Genomic DNA, 17,476 nt, shown 5'->3' with positions numbered 1-17,476 from the left:
GCCTGGCTATTTTTGCCAACAAATTCTAAGCAGTCAAGGGCACAAGTTAAGGCAATTTGATCACCTCTCCTCTAGAACACCAACAGAGAGATGGTAGGTATACGTACTAAGCATGGTATTCATTGAATGGTTGAATTCATTCCCAGTAACTGTGTAATTGTTCGGCCTGGTCTTCCTGACCTTCAAAGCCACTGTCTTTCAGATAGATGACAATGATCGCATCCTCTAAATTCATTGTTTTATCACTGAACCACCAAAGTTTAAAATTTCATCTGCTGAGACTTGAAGGAACCCCTTTATCTCTTCTGGGGATCGCAGCCCAGAGGCAGCAGGACCTGTCTTTCCTGCTGGACTTCTCTCATTACACAACTCAGCCTATTTTGCTAACAAAACTGCTGACTCTACCATTCTCAGCTCCCCACAACAGCTGCTATTTTTGTTCTTCAAACATGCACGCACGAATGAACATTACCAGCCCAGCAAATCAAAGAAATCCCTTTCTGTTCCAGTGTCTCATCTCTCTTCCCCAGCTCAGGACACCTCAGGCAGTTGGACAGTCGACACCCTGGTTCCTGCAAAGTGAACAGAAACTCTTCCTAAAATTCATTTTTTTTTAATTCCCTGCTTTAGAAATAGTGAACACACACGCACACACACATGTGCACTTACACTTAGTTATATTGCTTAATATTGCTTAAGTCTGTATAAGCAGTTTCCTAAGGATATACCAGACCTTAGGATTTTCTACAAGGTGTTTTTCTTAACAGGTGGTAAAGTATAGAGCTATTCTGACAGTCCCTGTGAAATGATCTCCTCAGACCTCATCCTTTTCAATGGAGCACAAGGACTATTCCAGGGCCCCTTCTTACTGCTTTGTTAAGTAGGAACAGCAGAGTAGACAAAGGTTGCTCTTCATGTTACATGGTTCTCTGAGTTGATGCAGCCAACAAGCATCTGGGACTGTTCATTAGTCTGTTTATGAAGTTAGATACAGCGCTAAGTTCTAGTTTTCACCATTGTCCTCAGCATAGGCACAGGTTGATTGAATGAGCCAGTAGCTACTACTGTTCAAGTTCTGGCCTTGTTGATAGTGGGATAAAACCAAGGAGACTGTATGTAGGAGGCAAGCACTTTAAACCCAGCCAGACTATACCCCCTATGCCTTGATCTTACAGCCCTCTCCCCTTTGCCTTCCACAGGCCAAGATTACAGGTTTGTACCACCATACTCAGCATTTCCCCCCAGCTGTTGAAGGTCACCCTAAAAGCCACCCCAGAACACTCCAGAAGATTGTTTCCTAAAGGCTACCAGGACTCACCCATATCCTAAAGAGAAAAGCAGCATCCGTACATTGTTCCACACACTCTAGCTTGCAGAGGATCTATAGGAGTGTTGAAAGCATAAGGAACTGCAATCTGGAAGCCAAAGAAACTTCATCTCTGTATCATGGTTTTTCATGATTTTATGTCAAATTGAAGCTAGGCACTGTAAGTTCAAGACCATAGCCTAACAAAAAGAAAACAGCAACAGCACAACAAAAGCACAATCTAAGAACTTTTGAGTAGCTGGAGAGATGGCGCAGCAGTTAAGAGCATAGGTTGCTCTTTCAGACGATGTAGGTTCAATTCCCAGCATCCACATAGTAGCCATAACTATATGTACTCAAATTTCAGGAGATCTAGTGCCCACCTCTGTCTCTTGAGGGCACCAGGCATACACTTAGTACATAGACATATATGAAGGCAGCACACCCATAAACATAAAATTAAATGAAATAAAAATTTAAATGTTTCATTAATTTGTAAACTTAGATATTTAAAAATTCTATCATCTTGAAAATAATGTTATATTAGTTCCTTCAGTAATTATCAAATGACTTGATAAATATGAGAAATGCAGTCATGGGAAACAAAAGAACTGCTCCAACTAAATAGTTTCATGGGCAAGAATAACAATTCTTTCAGAACATTTCTAACACAGGAAAAACTGCATACTGCACTAATAAGACCTCATAAATGACCATGCTTCTTCAAGTATTAAGTGCTTATGAATTTTGATGCTTTTAAGACAGAAATGTGCTTCTCTCTCAAATTAAATGACACACTAAGGATAAAAATAGGTGAGTAGCCTCAATTATTTTTCTTTATACCACATTTTCCTTTATCTTTCTTTCAGAAATTCAGTACAGACACTCTCAAAACTCACATCCAATAAGCAGCCTACAGCCCAAGGTGACATATGTCCTATGGATGACAGCTGTGACAGCTGCTGGTGAAAGTCCCCAAGGAAATGAAAGGGAATTTTGTCCACAGGGTAAGAAAATAAAGACAGCCAGTGAGTTCTGACATAGACACATTCCCACTGGACTTTTCTTACTTCACTAGTGACTTTCCTACAGGCCCTTTCATGCTTGCTACCTTTGAGTTGCCCTCTCACCCTACTGTCTGCCTGAAGACAGTGTCGACTCACTTTTGAAAATGCAGAAATCCTTTCCCTCATGCAGGAAGCCCAGTGAGGCTTATGTCCAATGTTGTACCTCCCTTCCACACTTGTGAACTTGGGGCAGCCTTTATAGGCCTGAAGTGCCTCTGAGAATATACAATAGAACCCCACAGGGTCTCTATTGAATAGTCAAAAATGTCTAAGGTCCAAAGGACTCAAAAAGATCAAACTTTTTGAAGAATTCAGTGATGATGACTCAGTAACAAGATTTGCTAACTTTCCAGGCAAAGCCAACTGGAAAACATTCGTGATATCAAGCATTTGCATCGCTATCATCGTGGTGGGCACTTTCTCAATTCGTTACTTCAGGCAAAAGTGAGTTGGTTGCAGCCCCCCAATTTAATACATGAACTGTGCATGCATGTGTCATGTGTGTATGTACACATAAGGGAAGCATACAGCTATGCATAGGTACATAGAAGGCAGAAAAAGATGTTGGGTGTCTTCCTACATGCTTTCGGCCTTATTTACTTTCTTTCATTGGATCTTTCATTGACTCCAAAGTTGACATTTTAGCTAGGTTGATGGACCAGCCAGCTCCCAGAATTCTGCTATCTCCTTCCTGCAATCCTGGGTTTATAGGCATACACAGCTGGCTTTTATGTGTGTCTAAGGAAGTGAACCGGATTTTCATGCATGCCCAACAAATACTAGTACTCACTAAAAGCCATCTCCTCAGCCCTATAAATGCATTTTAAAAATATAAACCATGGCTGCTGAGAGTCAGGTGGATACATCACTGGTAGTAGAATAAATTTATTCAACCTTTTTGGCTGAATGCATGTCAAATTTTTAAAAATTTACATTTAATTTTAAAATCCCAAAGAAATAAAGATAGATAGATAGATAGATAGATAGATAGATAGATAGATAGATAGATAGATAGATAGATATAGTTGAAGGAAAATATGCTTACTGAAATACTGTTCAGAAGGGAAATATTTCAAAGAACCTAAATATTATAGTGAGACTAGTTTGATTCACCAAAACATCATAAGAAAATAACTTACTATTTATCTATAATATTGAAATTAGTGTAATATCATTTTTTAAATTTTGTATGACAGACAATATTTTTACATTTTGAAATAAATGCATACATAGAACCATGTCACATACACAGCTGAGGAACAGGTAATCTGGCTGAAACATCTGACACCCCCACTATCATCAAGGTGACTCAGCTCATCTGACTACCTCTCCTTTCCTCATCACTGTTCAAGTCCTTCCCAAAGTCACAAACACAAAAATCACTTTCCCCGGTGGGAAAAGTGACTGGCTTTCCATGAAGGGTACATGAGCAGTTGTGTTAGTACCTCCTAACAAGTTCTCAGTATGTAATTGCTGTGTATACTCTGACTGCCGGAATCAGTATAAGCTCTTGTAGCAGGGTCTCAGCTGAATAAAGAAACCTAGGTAAAGGGCTGCTTTTGTGGCTTCACAGTTGGCCCGAACAACGTTCCTATTGCACTATCCTGTTGGAGGAGATGTTGCACTATATCATACTACAGCTTCTGTGTGACCTCTCACTCTGTGAGCTCACAGCTGTGGAACTATAGCCATTATATTCTACAATCGAGGAAAATTGGAAAAGGGTGTCAATACTTCCCCTTTAAGGAGCCTTGAAGAAGTTATGATACTTTTAGTTATATCTCAATAGACAGAAGAACCTGGTGAGGCAGGAGTGACTAACACTGTGATCTTTCAGCTGCACTTACTGTTGTTTCAATAAAGCAAGATCTGAACTGAAGGAAAAGGAGGAAATAGTCAATGGCAATGAACACTCTGCTCCAAAGACACACTCACTACACAGTATTAAATAATGGTTATATTTGGGAACAAAATAATAACTGACTTTAATTCTATTTATTTTATAAAAATTAGGCTGACAAGATAGGTCTCAGTGAGTAAAGGCACTTGTTACCAAGGCTGATGACTTGAGATTGATTCTAGAACCCACTACCATGTTGGTCTTTGACCTCACATGCACGATAGCACATGTGCACCCACACCAGAACAAAATAATTTAAGTCTTTTTTAAAAAATTTAGTTTTTAAAAAGTACTATTTTGCAAAAGAAAAATAATCAGTTCACTTTTCAACACAAAGCTGTCTTCAGAGGCTAAGTAATAGGTGCCAAATACAACTAGCTCAGTACTCTGACAGCCAGTACACTCTGTCTGCCTCAGCTACCAGAAGAGGCTCAAAGCAGAGGTCTTTAAAGACTTTGGAAGAGGCTGGAGACATTGGCTCAGCAGTTAAAAGCACCAGTTGCTCTTTGTAAGGGGCTCAGGTCCATTTCCTAGTAGCCATATAGCAAGCAGCTCATAACCATTAGTTCCTGGGGATCTGATGTCCTCTTCTGACCTCTGAGGGCACCAGGCAAAACACTCATACACATAAGAAGACAAAAATAAATGATTTTTTAAAAAAAGACTTTGGTAAAGTTTATCCCAGGAATCAAAGAGAATCATATCCAAACTACCACTACCCACCATTGCCAGATAGCAAATCTAACACAGTGGTCCTCAACCTGTGGGTCGCAGCCCCCTAGGGGAAGGTGTTGAATGACCATTTCACAGTTGTTGTATATTAGTTATCCTGCATATCTGATATTTACATGATTCATAGCAGCACAAAATTATAGTTATGAAGTAGCAACAAGATAATTTCATGGATTGGGGTCACTACAACATAAAGAACTGTATTAAAGAGTGGCAGCATTAGGAAGGTTGAGAACCTGATCTAAGTTAAATCATGTGTGGCTTTTTCTCATCAAAGTTTATCAGTCTTTGAACAATACTTTATATTGGTTTAAATAATGTGCATTTATAAGCTTTTTGAATTTTTCCTCATCACATTATAAGTCCTATCTTTAACAGTATAACCATATTAACTTAAATTTCTCTTGTATACCTTTCCATGGCATTTTAAACATGATTATATTCAAGTTATTACTCTAGTACATACCCTATTTTAAACCTTCATTCTATCAGTCTTATTACAAACCCTAAATATTTTAATTAGCTCATTAGTAAGATCCCAGGCATATGAACAATGTCTTCTGCTTGGCTCTATTTCCAGCATGTTCCACTGTACTGTTCACATATTTAGTTTAATGCTATTTGCTGAATTAATACATGGTTAGATAGTGATAGACTGCAAAAATTAAGTGAAACCAAAATTTTTTAGTTTATTTAGCAAATTCTAAGTGGCCACAGTCTGTCACCAATCCAAGGAGGTCTAGCCTTCAATAATGCTTCTTTTCAGGAATTGTATTTTGCTCTTTCCATACAAAAGAATCCATTCCCCAGAAATAGCTGCACTGAAAGCCTGTGCCTTTGTATACATATTTAACCAAATGTCCCTGTTTTCTTATTTATAGGGCATTTACTCTCCTTTCTACTCTCAAACCCCAATGGTATTGCAGAACTATTCCAGATCCAGCAAATAGCACTTGGGTAAAGAAGTACCCCATTATGGAGGTAAGGTACAAGTCACATTGACAGCCAGTACAATGCTATTGATGAACATGTCTAAGGGACCCACAGCAATGAGATTCTGTGGGTGAGATGAGTTGGTAAAGAGCCATCATGAGAACTTCAAGCCCATGAGCATAAAATCACCAAGCTTTATTCTCCTATGGGCTTTTATGCTCTTCCTCACTTCAATTTATTTAAAAAAGAAAGCAAGTGGTTTTTCCAAGTGGACCAGTACTCACGTAACTCAAGTTAACTTTCCCAATCCTGCTGAAGCACAGAACAGAGAAGTAAAAAGAACCATTAGTTTTGTGTTTTGTGGAAAGCCATTATGTAAAGGCTTTATGGAAGAGCTGGCTCGGCAGACAAGAGAATCTTTCCTGTTTCGCAGGCTGAGAATTTTCTTCAAGATTCTTCTCTTGAATTATTTCCTTAAGCCAGAAGCCAGTGACCTATCCTCTGCTTAGAGGAACTGATCCTGGCCATCTCTACTTTAGAAATTAAATCAGTGTTTTTGCAATGGAGTCTGGAGGGTCCTGCCTGTTGCTTACTATGAATGTTTTTGGATAACTTGTCCAAGTATCTGAACACCATGTACCATCATATTATATACTACAGTGAAGAGTAAATAAGATAATATCATGTAAAGCAAATGTTTTTCACTTTTTTGTTGGGCTTTTAGGCCTTTTTTGAGGGGTGGGGGAGCTGTTAGGATAGGTTTTACCTGTAGCTCTGGTTGGCTCCAAACTCAGAGATCCCAAATGCCTTAGACTCCCAAGGGCTTGTATTATGGGCATTATCCATCATGTCTATTTCTTTTCAGTTTTCATTCTCTTCCCAAGAACAACCATACTTGAAGACTTCTATTAAGGGATTTTTGTTTACATTAAGTAACAAGAGCAAGAATAGTGTGACAATGACAATGACATAGATGTACATTCACAATATACTACCTACTATGTACTTGTAAAGTACATAATTATAGTTCATTAACATATTGTTTATATATAACCTACATACTTCCCATGTAGCAGGCACTTTTACTTTCATGTATTGACAACTTACTGACGACTGTAAATCATATATTATCATTTTTCAGATGAGGGAACTAAGGCAAAGGACAAAATAACTTCCCCAATACTAGTCAGTGATAAATGATGGATCCTAAATTCATTTCCAAGCAGGATATGAAGACATTTTATCTTAGAACATAACTCTGAGCTGAACAGACTCACTAGGGAGGTGTCAATATACTAGGCTCATCATGAGATGACACAATGGTCTATGGAAATACACAATAAAGCCACAAAGCCTTAATAGATGCCTTGCTGGTGTGGATTCAAGTACCAGGATTTGAACCAACTGAGCTTGACATTCTAAGCCTAAAGCGCACTGGGAAGCAGCTCTGTCCTAGGTGAAAGCACTGCCTTCATCTGTAACAATGAACTCTGACAGGAAACAGAAACACAGAGATGCTATGAGCCTTAATGAGATGTCAAGATGCCCAAGGGTTTAGAGATAGTAGAGTATCAGAAAATGGCATATAAACACATGCCAAAAGTCACATAACAGGACTACGTTCACAATATAAGTACAAGTAAAACATGTATAGACACCTATATGTGTTTAATGGGTTTTTTTTTAAACACATCTCAGTGTGCAGGGAATGGGGATTATTACAACCTGTCTCACAAAAAAACAAACTGTTTAATGTACTGTTCTTGGGTATGAGTGAGATGGTCTTTACAGAAGCCAGCCAAATACAGACATCCATTATTCTGGTGGCTGCCTCTGGAGAGAAGTTGAGGATAGGAAGCCTTTCCTCTTTATTGCATATTCTTTTTGACCTCTTAAGTTATGTATTTGTATTCGTTTGAACAAATAATCAGTGAATTATGAAAAAATTAATTCAGTTTCTTTTATGGATTGGAAGACGATGGTTAGTTAAGAGTGCTTCCTGTGGACTGTTGCCAGCAGCCAAATGTAGCTCCTGATCTCTAGAATCTGAGAACTTTTGACTTCTGTAGGCACTTCATACATGTAGTACAGACATGCATGCAGGTTACACACTCCTACACACAAAACAAATAATAATGGAAGGCTTTGATGCAGCCCAGGTCACTACACAGAGGTTCATTAGAATGCCAGCTAGCTTTTACTAATTACAATCAGTGCAGATGATATTCCTGAGACCTGGGGTTAAAGGAACTTTCTCTGGGGCTTTCCAAAAGTCACACCCAAAACTGTGCTAGGGACTAGCCTATCAGTACTGCCCCAGAGGCAGAACAGCTCACCTACTTAGACAGCCTTTCCCATCATCCTGTTCTTTCTCACTTGGTAGCCTTGCTTTGGCACAGTTGCCATCCATACTTATCCTAAGACAAATTCCATGCCAGGACCAGCTTGAGAATAATCACAGGAGAGCTGGCATTTCTTTTTTAAAAAACAAGGCTGGGAGCCCTTTTTGTGGACAGTGCCATCACTCATTTCTTGACGTCATGCTGCAAAGCTGGTCATATCGGAGGCTAATTATACCAAGACTCTCTTGTACAACTTGTCGTTTAATGGGGAAAAAAAAAAAAAAGAGGCAGAGAGGTTGATCAAACTTCCCCAGTCAAAGAATATCAAAGCTGGGACTTGTCTTCAGAATTTGCCATTATGTCTTCGGATCCTCAGCAGTGGTTTCTAGAGTGCAATAATAGGGGCCACTTAGCTCAATGAAGGGTTGGTGACACTAAGAAATTATACTGAAGTAAAGCAGTAGACATACACAAAGGAGTAGACTAGGAGTTGAAATCTTTAAGTAAGTGCATGTAAGGCATGGAGTTCTACCTTGGGAAGGAATCCCAGGCACAGGAAGTGTTAGGAGGTAAGAATTCAACTAAAGCCAAGTAGGAGAAATGTTCCAAGTGCCAAAGACTTGAATTTTACAACTGGCAGTAAACGCAGAAAAGAAAAGCTATCATAGAGGGGTAACCAAAGGGATCCTGATAAAGTTATCAGAAAAATTAAGTAATGAATTATCCAAACTAGCCAAAGGGGAAGATGAAATTGTTACAGAAAAGCTATTCAAGAAGTCTTTCTTAAATGCCAAATTTGACAAGAACATTACCTTACCTGAAATCATGTAATTCCATCAAAACCCAAACCCCTTATCGTTCTCCCAAAGGGCCCTCATGGTAAGATGAAGATGATGCCTTTAATCGCATTTTTAATCCTAGCACTCAGGAGGCAGAGATCCAAGCTAGCCAGGGCTACATAGCAATGACACTGCCTTTAATAAAAGCACTTCATGAGTAGTCTTTTCCATTTCTAAATCCTATTTTTCTTTTCTAGTACGAACAACAGTGCCTTACCCTGCACAAATCCTAGTTTGATTCTCAAAAAGGGTAACGGGCAACAAACCAAAAGGCTTAGGAATACACTAATTCCCCCCCCTGCCTCCTCCAACTTGGAAAATATGCCCAAGCTTTTTCTTCCCACTTCCATACCTTTGCTACTAGAAAAAAAAAAAAAAGCAAGTGGACTGGCAATTAAGCTGAGCAGTAAATTTTTCCTTTGCTAGAGAATGGCAGTGACGGGAGTAGGGGGTGGGGATGTGGGTGAAATCAGGCTCTGGCGTAAAATTTAAAGGCCCAGTTTCTCACCTAAGGCTGAAGCAGGAAAGGGTGTGGGGTTTTTGGAAATCTAAATAAGCTGTCAAAGTAACCTACACATCCACTCTTCTCACAGGAGAAGATCCAGCCACCTATGGACAATCTCCTGATGGCCTGGTCCGCTCCTGAAGAGCCTGAGCCCCTGATCATCAATGAAGTCCTCTACCAAATGATCCCAGTAGGCAGACAACCCTATTGCTTCAAAAGAGGACAAGGGTTCCAAGGTTACTCTACCTCCAAGGAAGACACAATATACCTTGCCACCAATCCACAAACTACAGGAACTCTCACAGCTGAGTCGAGACAACTAGTGAATCTATACAAGGTGCTAGGAAGCAGGGACCCTGACTCAAAACTGGGCAACCTGACCAGCCCCTTGACAGTCACCCCAGTGAACTACCTTCCTACCCATGAAGGCTATTTACCCTCCAACATAGAAGACCTCTCATCACATGAAGTTGACCCAAGTGATTCTTTAGACCTGGACCATCAACATATTTCTCTTTCCATTTTTGCATCAAGTTCTCTCCGCCCACTCACCTTCTGTGGTGAGAGGCTGACTCTAGATCGGTTAAAGATGGGCTACGAGAAATGAGGCTTGATACCTAGAAAGTCAATGTACCCCATTAGGGCAGCACAGTATATCTACCCAGTTCCTACTCCCATGGTCACCATCTTTGGTAGTATATAGCTTTGGGACAATGCAAACAAGCCAGTTGTCTCTGGATTAAGTTAGCTTCACCAGAGAGACTTCAGTCTTATGCATAAAAAGATAAGACACCAACACAGATAAACATCAATAAAGGGCACCCAAGATAGCCATGCTCAACATCTGTGGCACACACACGTGTTTAAGCGTGCACACACACACCTGTCAATCACTATCAGCTTGATGGAGAATTACCTCTGTACTCTTATTCCATGAAACTTTTCTGTTATGGCCCAACATCAGTTATCTCTGGGTCTAAAACCTCAATCTACAAGAACCCAGACTTTGCTGTTCTGTTTCTTCATAACTATGGACTGACTCGGCACCCTCTATCATACCACTGGCAAAGTCCAGTGCCACTTGAAAGGTTCAAGACAGTTTTTTCTTAAAACATCAAGCCTGACTATCTCCACCACATCCTCTCCAGTAACACTACTTTTCTGTGTTTGGTATTTTCATTTAACAAAGTATCTATTACAAGTTTGTACTTCCTTTTCTAACCTAACAAATTAGCAATGTGTCCATATAGCCCAGTCCTATAAATTTTTTATCTTTTGTTTACCAAACTTCCTATGAACATCTAGAAATTGAAGCTATTAGATCAACTGCCATGACAAGGTTACCTTTTCTCAAGCCAATTTACTAGCAAAGTAGTGAATTGCTGCTGTGCTCTTGCTTAACTTTCTCTTCCCCCAAAGCCCTAGGTGATATTTAATTCCTCTTGTCAAGTTTTCTCATTAAAAGACCTGTTTTGAGGCCAAAAGCCTCTTCCGTACTTTCCCTCATTGGCTTCTCTTAACCCTTAGTATCCCTCTATTCCAGCACAAGCTTTTCTAAGGACTGAAACATTAACACTTAGAGGATCTTTCTGTCTATATTAAGACTGTACCACTTTACCTAACAGACCTCTCAATGAATGTCAGAAAGTTTTCTGACCATTCCAAGCAATTTCTGGATTTCTTACGTCTTCCCCTTGATCCAGATGAAAGTCCAAATAAAGTCTTTCACTCCTTGGTATTTTTCAATTCTAAAATACATTCCAAAAACTTACATCTACTTTTTAATTAATAAAATTCCACAATTCTCTGGAACCTAAATATCAGTGGATACCACTGCCAGAAGTTCATGGGAATCCCCGATTTTCATTTCCAATTTGAGTAATGGAAAGAATCAAGTTGAAATATATAGCTTATACCAAAATAAACTAAAAAACACAATAGGTTCCTTAATTAGGCTTTCATACAGAAAACCAAATCTGCACTTCAATGACAAAGTACATAATATCAATTAAGTGTGATCAACTGTAATTAGATGAAAACCAAATACTATTTAAATATTTTAACCAGCTAGCAAAGATTACAGAGCACGATAGCCAGTATTAATCAGAGAAACTGGCATTAGTAGATGGATTCTGAAGGGCAGCTGGACAATATTCAATAAAATCCTAGCAAATTCAATTCTCAATGCAGATAACATCTTAATATCCTAAGAACCAAAGTCAGAATTGTGGCCCTGTGAAGACCAATACTGACTATCTGTACAATGAACTCTTTACTACAGAGTTCAGGAACCTGACTGTATTCTGACTTCTAAAGCAAAAACCTAAACTGGACTGTGTCACTGGTTTCTGGGATTTTCTTTAGTGATGGTAAAGATAAAACCCACGGCCTTGTATATGCTAGAGCTAGAGAGTTAGCCTTTCACATTTTAATATACCTAATTTAATATAGAGCATGGTTGAGTGGTTTAGAGCAATTTGCTCTTGTAACAAACACTTTCTACTCAACACAACATGGTATGTTGCATGATTAACTTGATTAACTCCAGCTCCACATCTGAAACCCTCTTCTGACCTCTATAGTCATGACATGCAGTGCACATACTTACATCCAAAACATCCATACACATAAAATATAAACAAGTTTTACACTGGCTCAAAACTTCCTGTTAAATCTAGGAGCTAAATTCTGCAACCCAATGCCTCTGTTTCTGCACTCATAAACACAGTTATACAAATCCACTGGACCTGTCTGAGCAGGTTAAAGATAGAAAAATCCTCATACCAACTCTGCAGGTTTGCTTTTTATTGGTATGATAAAACATCATGACCAAAAGTAAAGAGGGGCACAAAGAGGTTTTTGTTTGTTTGTTTATATATCCTAATCACAAACCATCACCAAACGAAGCCAGAGCAGGAACTGACAAAGACCATAGAGGAACACTGTTTACTGGCCTGCTCTCTTAACTCCCACCTAAAAAAAGACAAACCCATTAAGCTTTGAAAACTTCCACCATCTTCCCCAAAACAACAGGCAATAAATATTCCACAACTAGTACCAATTTGTGTTCCAGTTTGCTTTCTTTGGCTGTGATAAAACCCTGACCAAATGCAGACTTGAGTGCAAAATATTTATACATTCCAGTCACTGAAAAAGTCAGAAAAAAACTTGGGAGGCAGGAACTGAAGCAAAAGACCATGAACACTGTTCTCTGGTATGTTCACCTTGTTTTTTTGGGGGTTGGGGGGGTGGGGGGATTTTTTTTCGACCCAGAAATACAAGGGTGGCACACCTTCCCCTTTAAGTTGGGCCTTCTCGCATCAATCATTAACCAAGGAAATATCATGAGACTACAAGCCAATCTAATATAAGCAATTCCTCAGTCATGTTCCCTCTTCCCAGACAACTGTGCTAAGTTCACAAAAGAACTAACCATTATACTGATAAACAACTCTTGTAAGGTGTGGAGACCTGGTTCTAAAACAGAGCATTACTATGTAACAAGACTTCAGTTCATAACTTTAAATTCAGCCTCAAGTACCACTAAGCTTAGCATGTGCCCTTTAAACACTATTTGAGAATAACTTTCACCTCATAATTCTACCCAAATACACTTTAAAGGGTAGCATAAACTATTTAAGCCAAAATGAGATGTCTTAATTTTGTGCCATGAATAAGTTACTGAAAGTCAGTAAAAAACTGTCTTTTTCTTTCTTCATTATACATATACTTATTGAGTATGTTTTCCAAAAAAGGATATGGACCACTGTACAAAGTGATTCTCATTAACTTTTCAAAAATCCTGAAACTCAAGAATATTTTCACTAGTTTAAAAAGACCATAGAAAGTTTAGTGCAATGGTTCCTACTTTTAATCCCAGCACTCATGAGCTAGAGGCTGGCCTAGATGTGGTCTAAAAAACAAATTCTCAGCCAGTAAGAAACATTCTGCAACTCTTATTTTTTAAAACTATAAATGTAAGGACCAAAACCCCTGTCCACTATCTACTTGAAACTCAGATTTAATCATCCCTTTCACTGATATGGAACTAAGATTTCATTTAGAAACACAAATTGTAACTTATACCATAAGAAAGACCACTACTTGTTTTTATTCTCTAATTGTAAACACTAGTTTCCCTCACCTTGCACAACTTAATATGATTATATTCTCTTCAATTTTTGTAAACAAGGAAAGCTGCCATGTTTACATCACCGGCCATTCTTAGAGAAATGACTACTTTAAAAGCACAATAAACCCTAAGTAAAAAAGAGAGCGATAAAGCTAAAACAAAGGATCTGTGCTTTCCTCTAGGAAGAGCTGGTTAAGATGCTCAAGTCAAGTTTACTGGCCATTTCCTCTACTTCAGTGAAAACTACCTCCACCTCTTGATTATCTTGATTTTTCAAAGGAGATGCATGGAAGCTAGGCCTATCACTATTTAAAAAAAAAATTTCCCCCAGTCCATGGCTCAGTGGTTAAGAGAACTGAGTGGTCTTCCAGAGGTACTGAGTTCAGATCCCAGGACTACATAGTGGCTCACAACCATCTGTAATGAGATCTGATGCCCTCTTCTGGTCTATCTGGAGACAGCTATTTATATATAATAAATAAATAAATCTTTGGAAACTGGAGAGATAGATGGCTCAGTGCTTAAGAGGACTGGCTGCTCTTCCTAGAGGACCCAGATTCAACTCCCAACACCAACATGGCAACTCACAACTGTCTGTAACTCCTAGGGGATCTCACACAGAGATACATGCAGTCAAAACACCAATGTACATAATTAAAAATAAACGATAAAAAAAGAAACCTAGATTCTTTGTGAGATACATGGAAGCTATACGCTTATCACTAATAAAAAATTTAATCTAGATTCTTTAATATAGTGACCAAGCATCACTTTCTTTTGAAGGCATAGTACACTGTGAGGCACATACTACCTGCTGAGAATATGGACTCACCATTCCATCCCCATGCTGACAAAAGAGGAACAAATTACCCAGGTCTTCCACACAGCAAAGTTATCTAACTTTATGTTAGATGTTAGTACCTAAGTAAACCCTTCATGAATATGGAACACACTTAAAGTGTATATAAAATATAGCTGAAACTACCAGAAATTTAAAAATATATATATGAGGGAAAAGAAGCTACCCATCTATGACTCTCTTAGAAAATTCAAGCTGAAGACTTCAGCTTCAGTCCAGCTTGCAATACTGACCAACATATTGTCTCCAGAAAAACTCAAATCCCATTCAATTGCCTATCTCTAAAGATACATTTAATTTCTCAAGTCATAGAGACATATGCTTGTTCATGTATGTAATAGAAGATAACATACAACATCTTGAACGTATTTACAGAATTCATTACTGATTACTAAAAGCTTCATCTCCTCGACACAACACAAACTCCCACATTAGTGCTCTATGGATTCCAGGTACAGAAGAGCCTTGTATGCATTCAAAAAAACAGCAAACAAGACACAACACAAAATTGGTTCTCTTAGCACTGACTAGCTAGAAGCATACTTAGTCCCTAACACTCTAGTAAAATTAACCTGGACCACTTTAGTTTAATGTAATCAAAACTAACTTAAGCTACAATAATATCTTGTTTAAAATTAGCAAACATCAGGTGCTGGAATTGTAATTCCAGTTCTAAGTAACCATTGTCCTCTTCTGAACTTAATGGGATAATCTATATTCTCACGTGATCAAAGACAAAAACAGAAACACACTAAAATCTTAAAAAGATAAAATTATTAGTCTCTCACTCACTATGGACAAGTAGCTACCTGATAGACACCTTAAAGTGACAAGGACTGCTTTAAGAGTAGCATGACTTAAATGCATATAGAGGTAAATAAATCTTTATTTTTAAAGGAGCTCTTACATTCCGGCCTGAAGACAATCAAGACATAGCTAGCAAAACCTACTTACACTTAAGCAGCCACTTATCCCAAGAAAACCCAACAATTTAAAATGAAGAATGTTTGATGACAGAACATGTGTCCAGGACACACAAATCCCTAGCACTTCAAGTCAACCTTAAAAACAAAAACTAAAACAAAAGCCCACAAGTCACCTGACACTGGTTTTGCCATTGCAGATCAATTACTGAGGCTGCTCAGTAAGGTTAATACTTTCTTGCTAGTAGACATATTCATCAAGCCATACTAGCAGTCTGGCTTCTGGTCTTTTTAGATAACATGGGATATGACTTTCATTTAATATTTACATAATAATTTCTCTACAATTACAAAGGTTAGGGGTAGAATATATTTCCTGGACTTTTCCTTTACTGTGGTTATAGCTAAGCATCTTGCCCAGCATGAACAAAGCTGTGGATGGAAACCCAGCACACCAAGGTAGTAGGGTAAGGGAAACAAAAGTCATGTATCATTGGGATACTATACCAGTTAGCTCAATGTCTGACAGCTTGTCCACAGATATGCCTACAATGTCTTTTCTTACCTTTAAAGTCAACATTAAGTAAGGTTCGTGCAGCTTCACATTTTTAAATTTTAATACCTGGTTTCTTCCACCTGCTAATAATGCTCTTAAGACATTTTTTTTTAAATTTCAACACAGAATACTTACACTTCACTTGCAAACTCAGTATAACATTTTTTTTCTATTTCATCAGTCATCTCCAGTAATTATAAAAATAACAATCAGGAGGAATGCTCAATCATCTCTCCAAACCCATACCAAAAATAAACCAAATACATTCATAACTCTGCAAATGACGTTATCTTGAACTGAATAAAATGAACTATTGAACCTGCCGGTACATTTAAGATCTCACAGCACCCCAAACAGTATCCCACTAATAACTATACCCTCCCTTTAATCCAAGCTGGAAATGTCCCAAAACCTTCAACTGGTACCATTTGCATTTAATAGCATTCAAGCCATTTTATCCACTCTTGAAATTACTATACTAACTTCCCCAACTTTGTCATTTAGATTCCTAGCAAATGACTCAGCAGGTTTATCAAATAAAAACCTCACATGATATCTAAAACATTCAAAAATCTTAAAGTAGCATTATCTTAGGATAATGAAAAAGGGAAACCAAGAAACATATAAAGGGGTTCCCACTTGATTGCTTTTATCCTTTAGGAAATGTACATGAAACTAAATTGTTATTTTCAACAAACAGAAAGTTTACGTTTAGCTCTTGACATAGTGATCCTGAAAGGAAATTCACAGGTACCAGACAGAACTAATTAAACAACTTCTTCATATTAAGCCTACTCTGAAAATCTGCAATAAAATAAATGCTGCTATGTTTTCTGGTTACAATGACTCAAATAAGTAAAACTTGTGCTTTGAGGAGCAGGTGTTTCCTACAAAATGTTGCTGGAAATCTGTAAAGATGTTACTATTAAGACAAGAACTAAGATATTTTAAAGTTTAAGCATACTAACTTAAGTGGGCATATGCTACAATCTCAAAGGGGCCATGTCTACATGGACTAATCCGTGCCTCTGAAAAACAGGGGTCTGAACATGTGAAACTTTAAGCAGCACTTGTACAGACCATGTGCAGCATAAGTCACCAGCTCAAGTCTACTTTAAAAACAAACAAACAAACAAACAAAAATACCCCTCTTTCCAAGCTGTCAGACTTGCTAGTAACAAGATTAATAAATGCAATGAATAAATGTACTATATAGTAGCTTTAGATGTGTACATGAAAGCAATCATCTAACTAGCAAAAAGATCTCTAGTGTTTTTATAATTACAACAGATATTTTTTTAAAAAAAATGTCAACTGACTAGTATTTAAAGCTTTGAATAAAATTCCTTCCCTATTTAATCAATAAATGTGGATAAAAATAA

At 38.1% G+C, this 17,476-nt stretch overlaps 1 protein-coding gene across 9 annotated transcripts in view; it reads left to right on the top strand.

The window, feature by feature from the left end:
• The window catches only part of Il12rb2 (interleukin 12 receptor subunit beta 2), a 92,111-nt gene extending 78,124 nt beyond the window's left edge, over window positions 1-13,987 (top strand). For 3 of the 9 annotated variants that reach the window (XM_087655790.1, XM_087655792.1, XM_087655791.1), the window contains 2 exons: window positions 5,887-5,986; window positions 9,713-12,682. In XM_087655790.1, the coding sequence (XP_087511916.1) occupies window positions 5,887-5,966 (80 nt within the window). In that variant the 3' untranslated portion in view covers window positions 5,967-5,986; window positions 9,713-12,682. Of the gene's footprint in view, window positions 1-2,175; window positions 2,314-2,726; window positions 2,818-5,886; window positions 5,987-9,712 lie in introns of all 9 variants that reach the window. The other 6 variants (XM_087655786.1, XM_087655787.1, XM_087655788.1 and 3 more) reach the window with 4 other exon arrangements.
• Window positions 13,988-17,476: the final 3,489 nt, after the last annotated feature.

The sequence above is a fragment of the Rattus norvegicus genome, chromosome 4 (genome assembly GCF_021556685.1).
Source record: "Rattus norvegicus strain SHRSP/BbbUtx chromosome 4, alternate assembly SHRSP_T2T, whole genome shotgun sequence".
Classification (NCBI taxonomy): Eukaryota; Metazoa; Chordata; class Mammalia; order Rodentia; family Muridae; genus Rattus; species Rattus norvegicus.
Note: the sequence above shows the minus strand (reverse complement) of the source record. Positions and strands in the feature narration are given on the sequence as shown.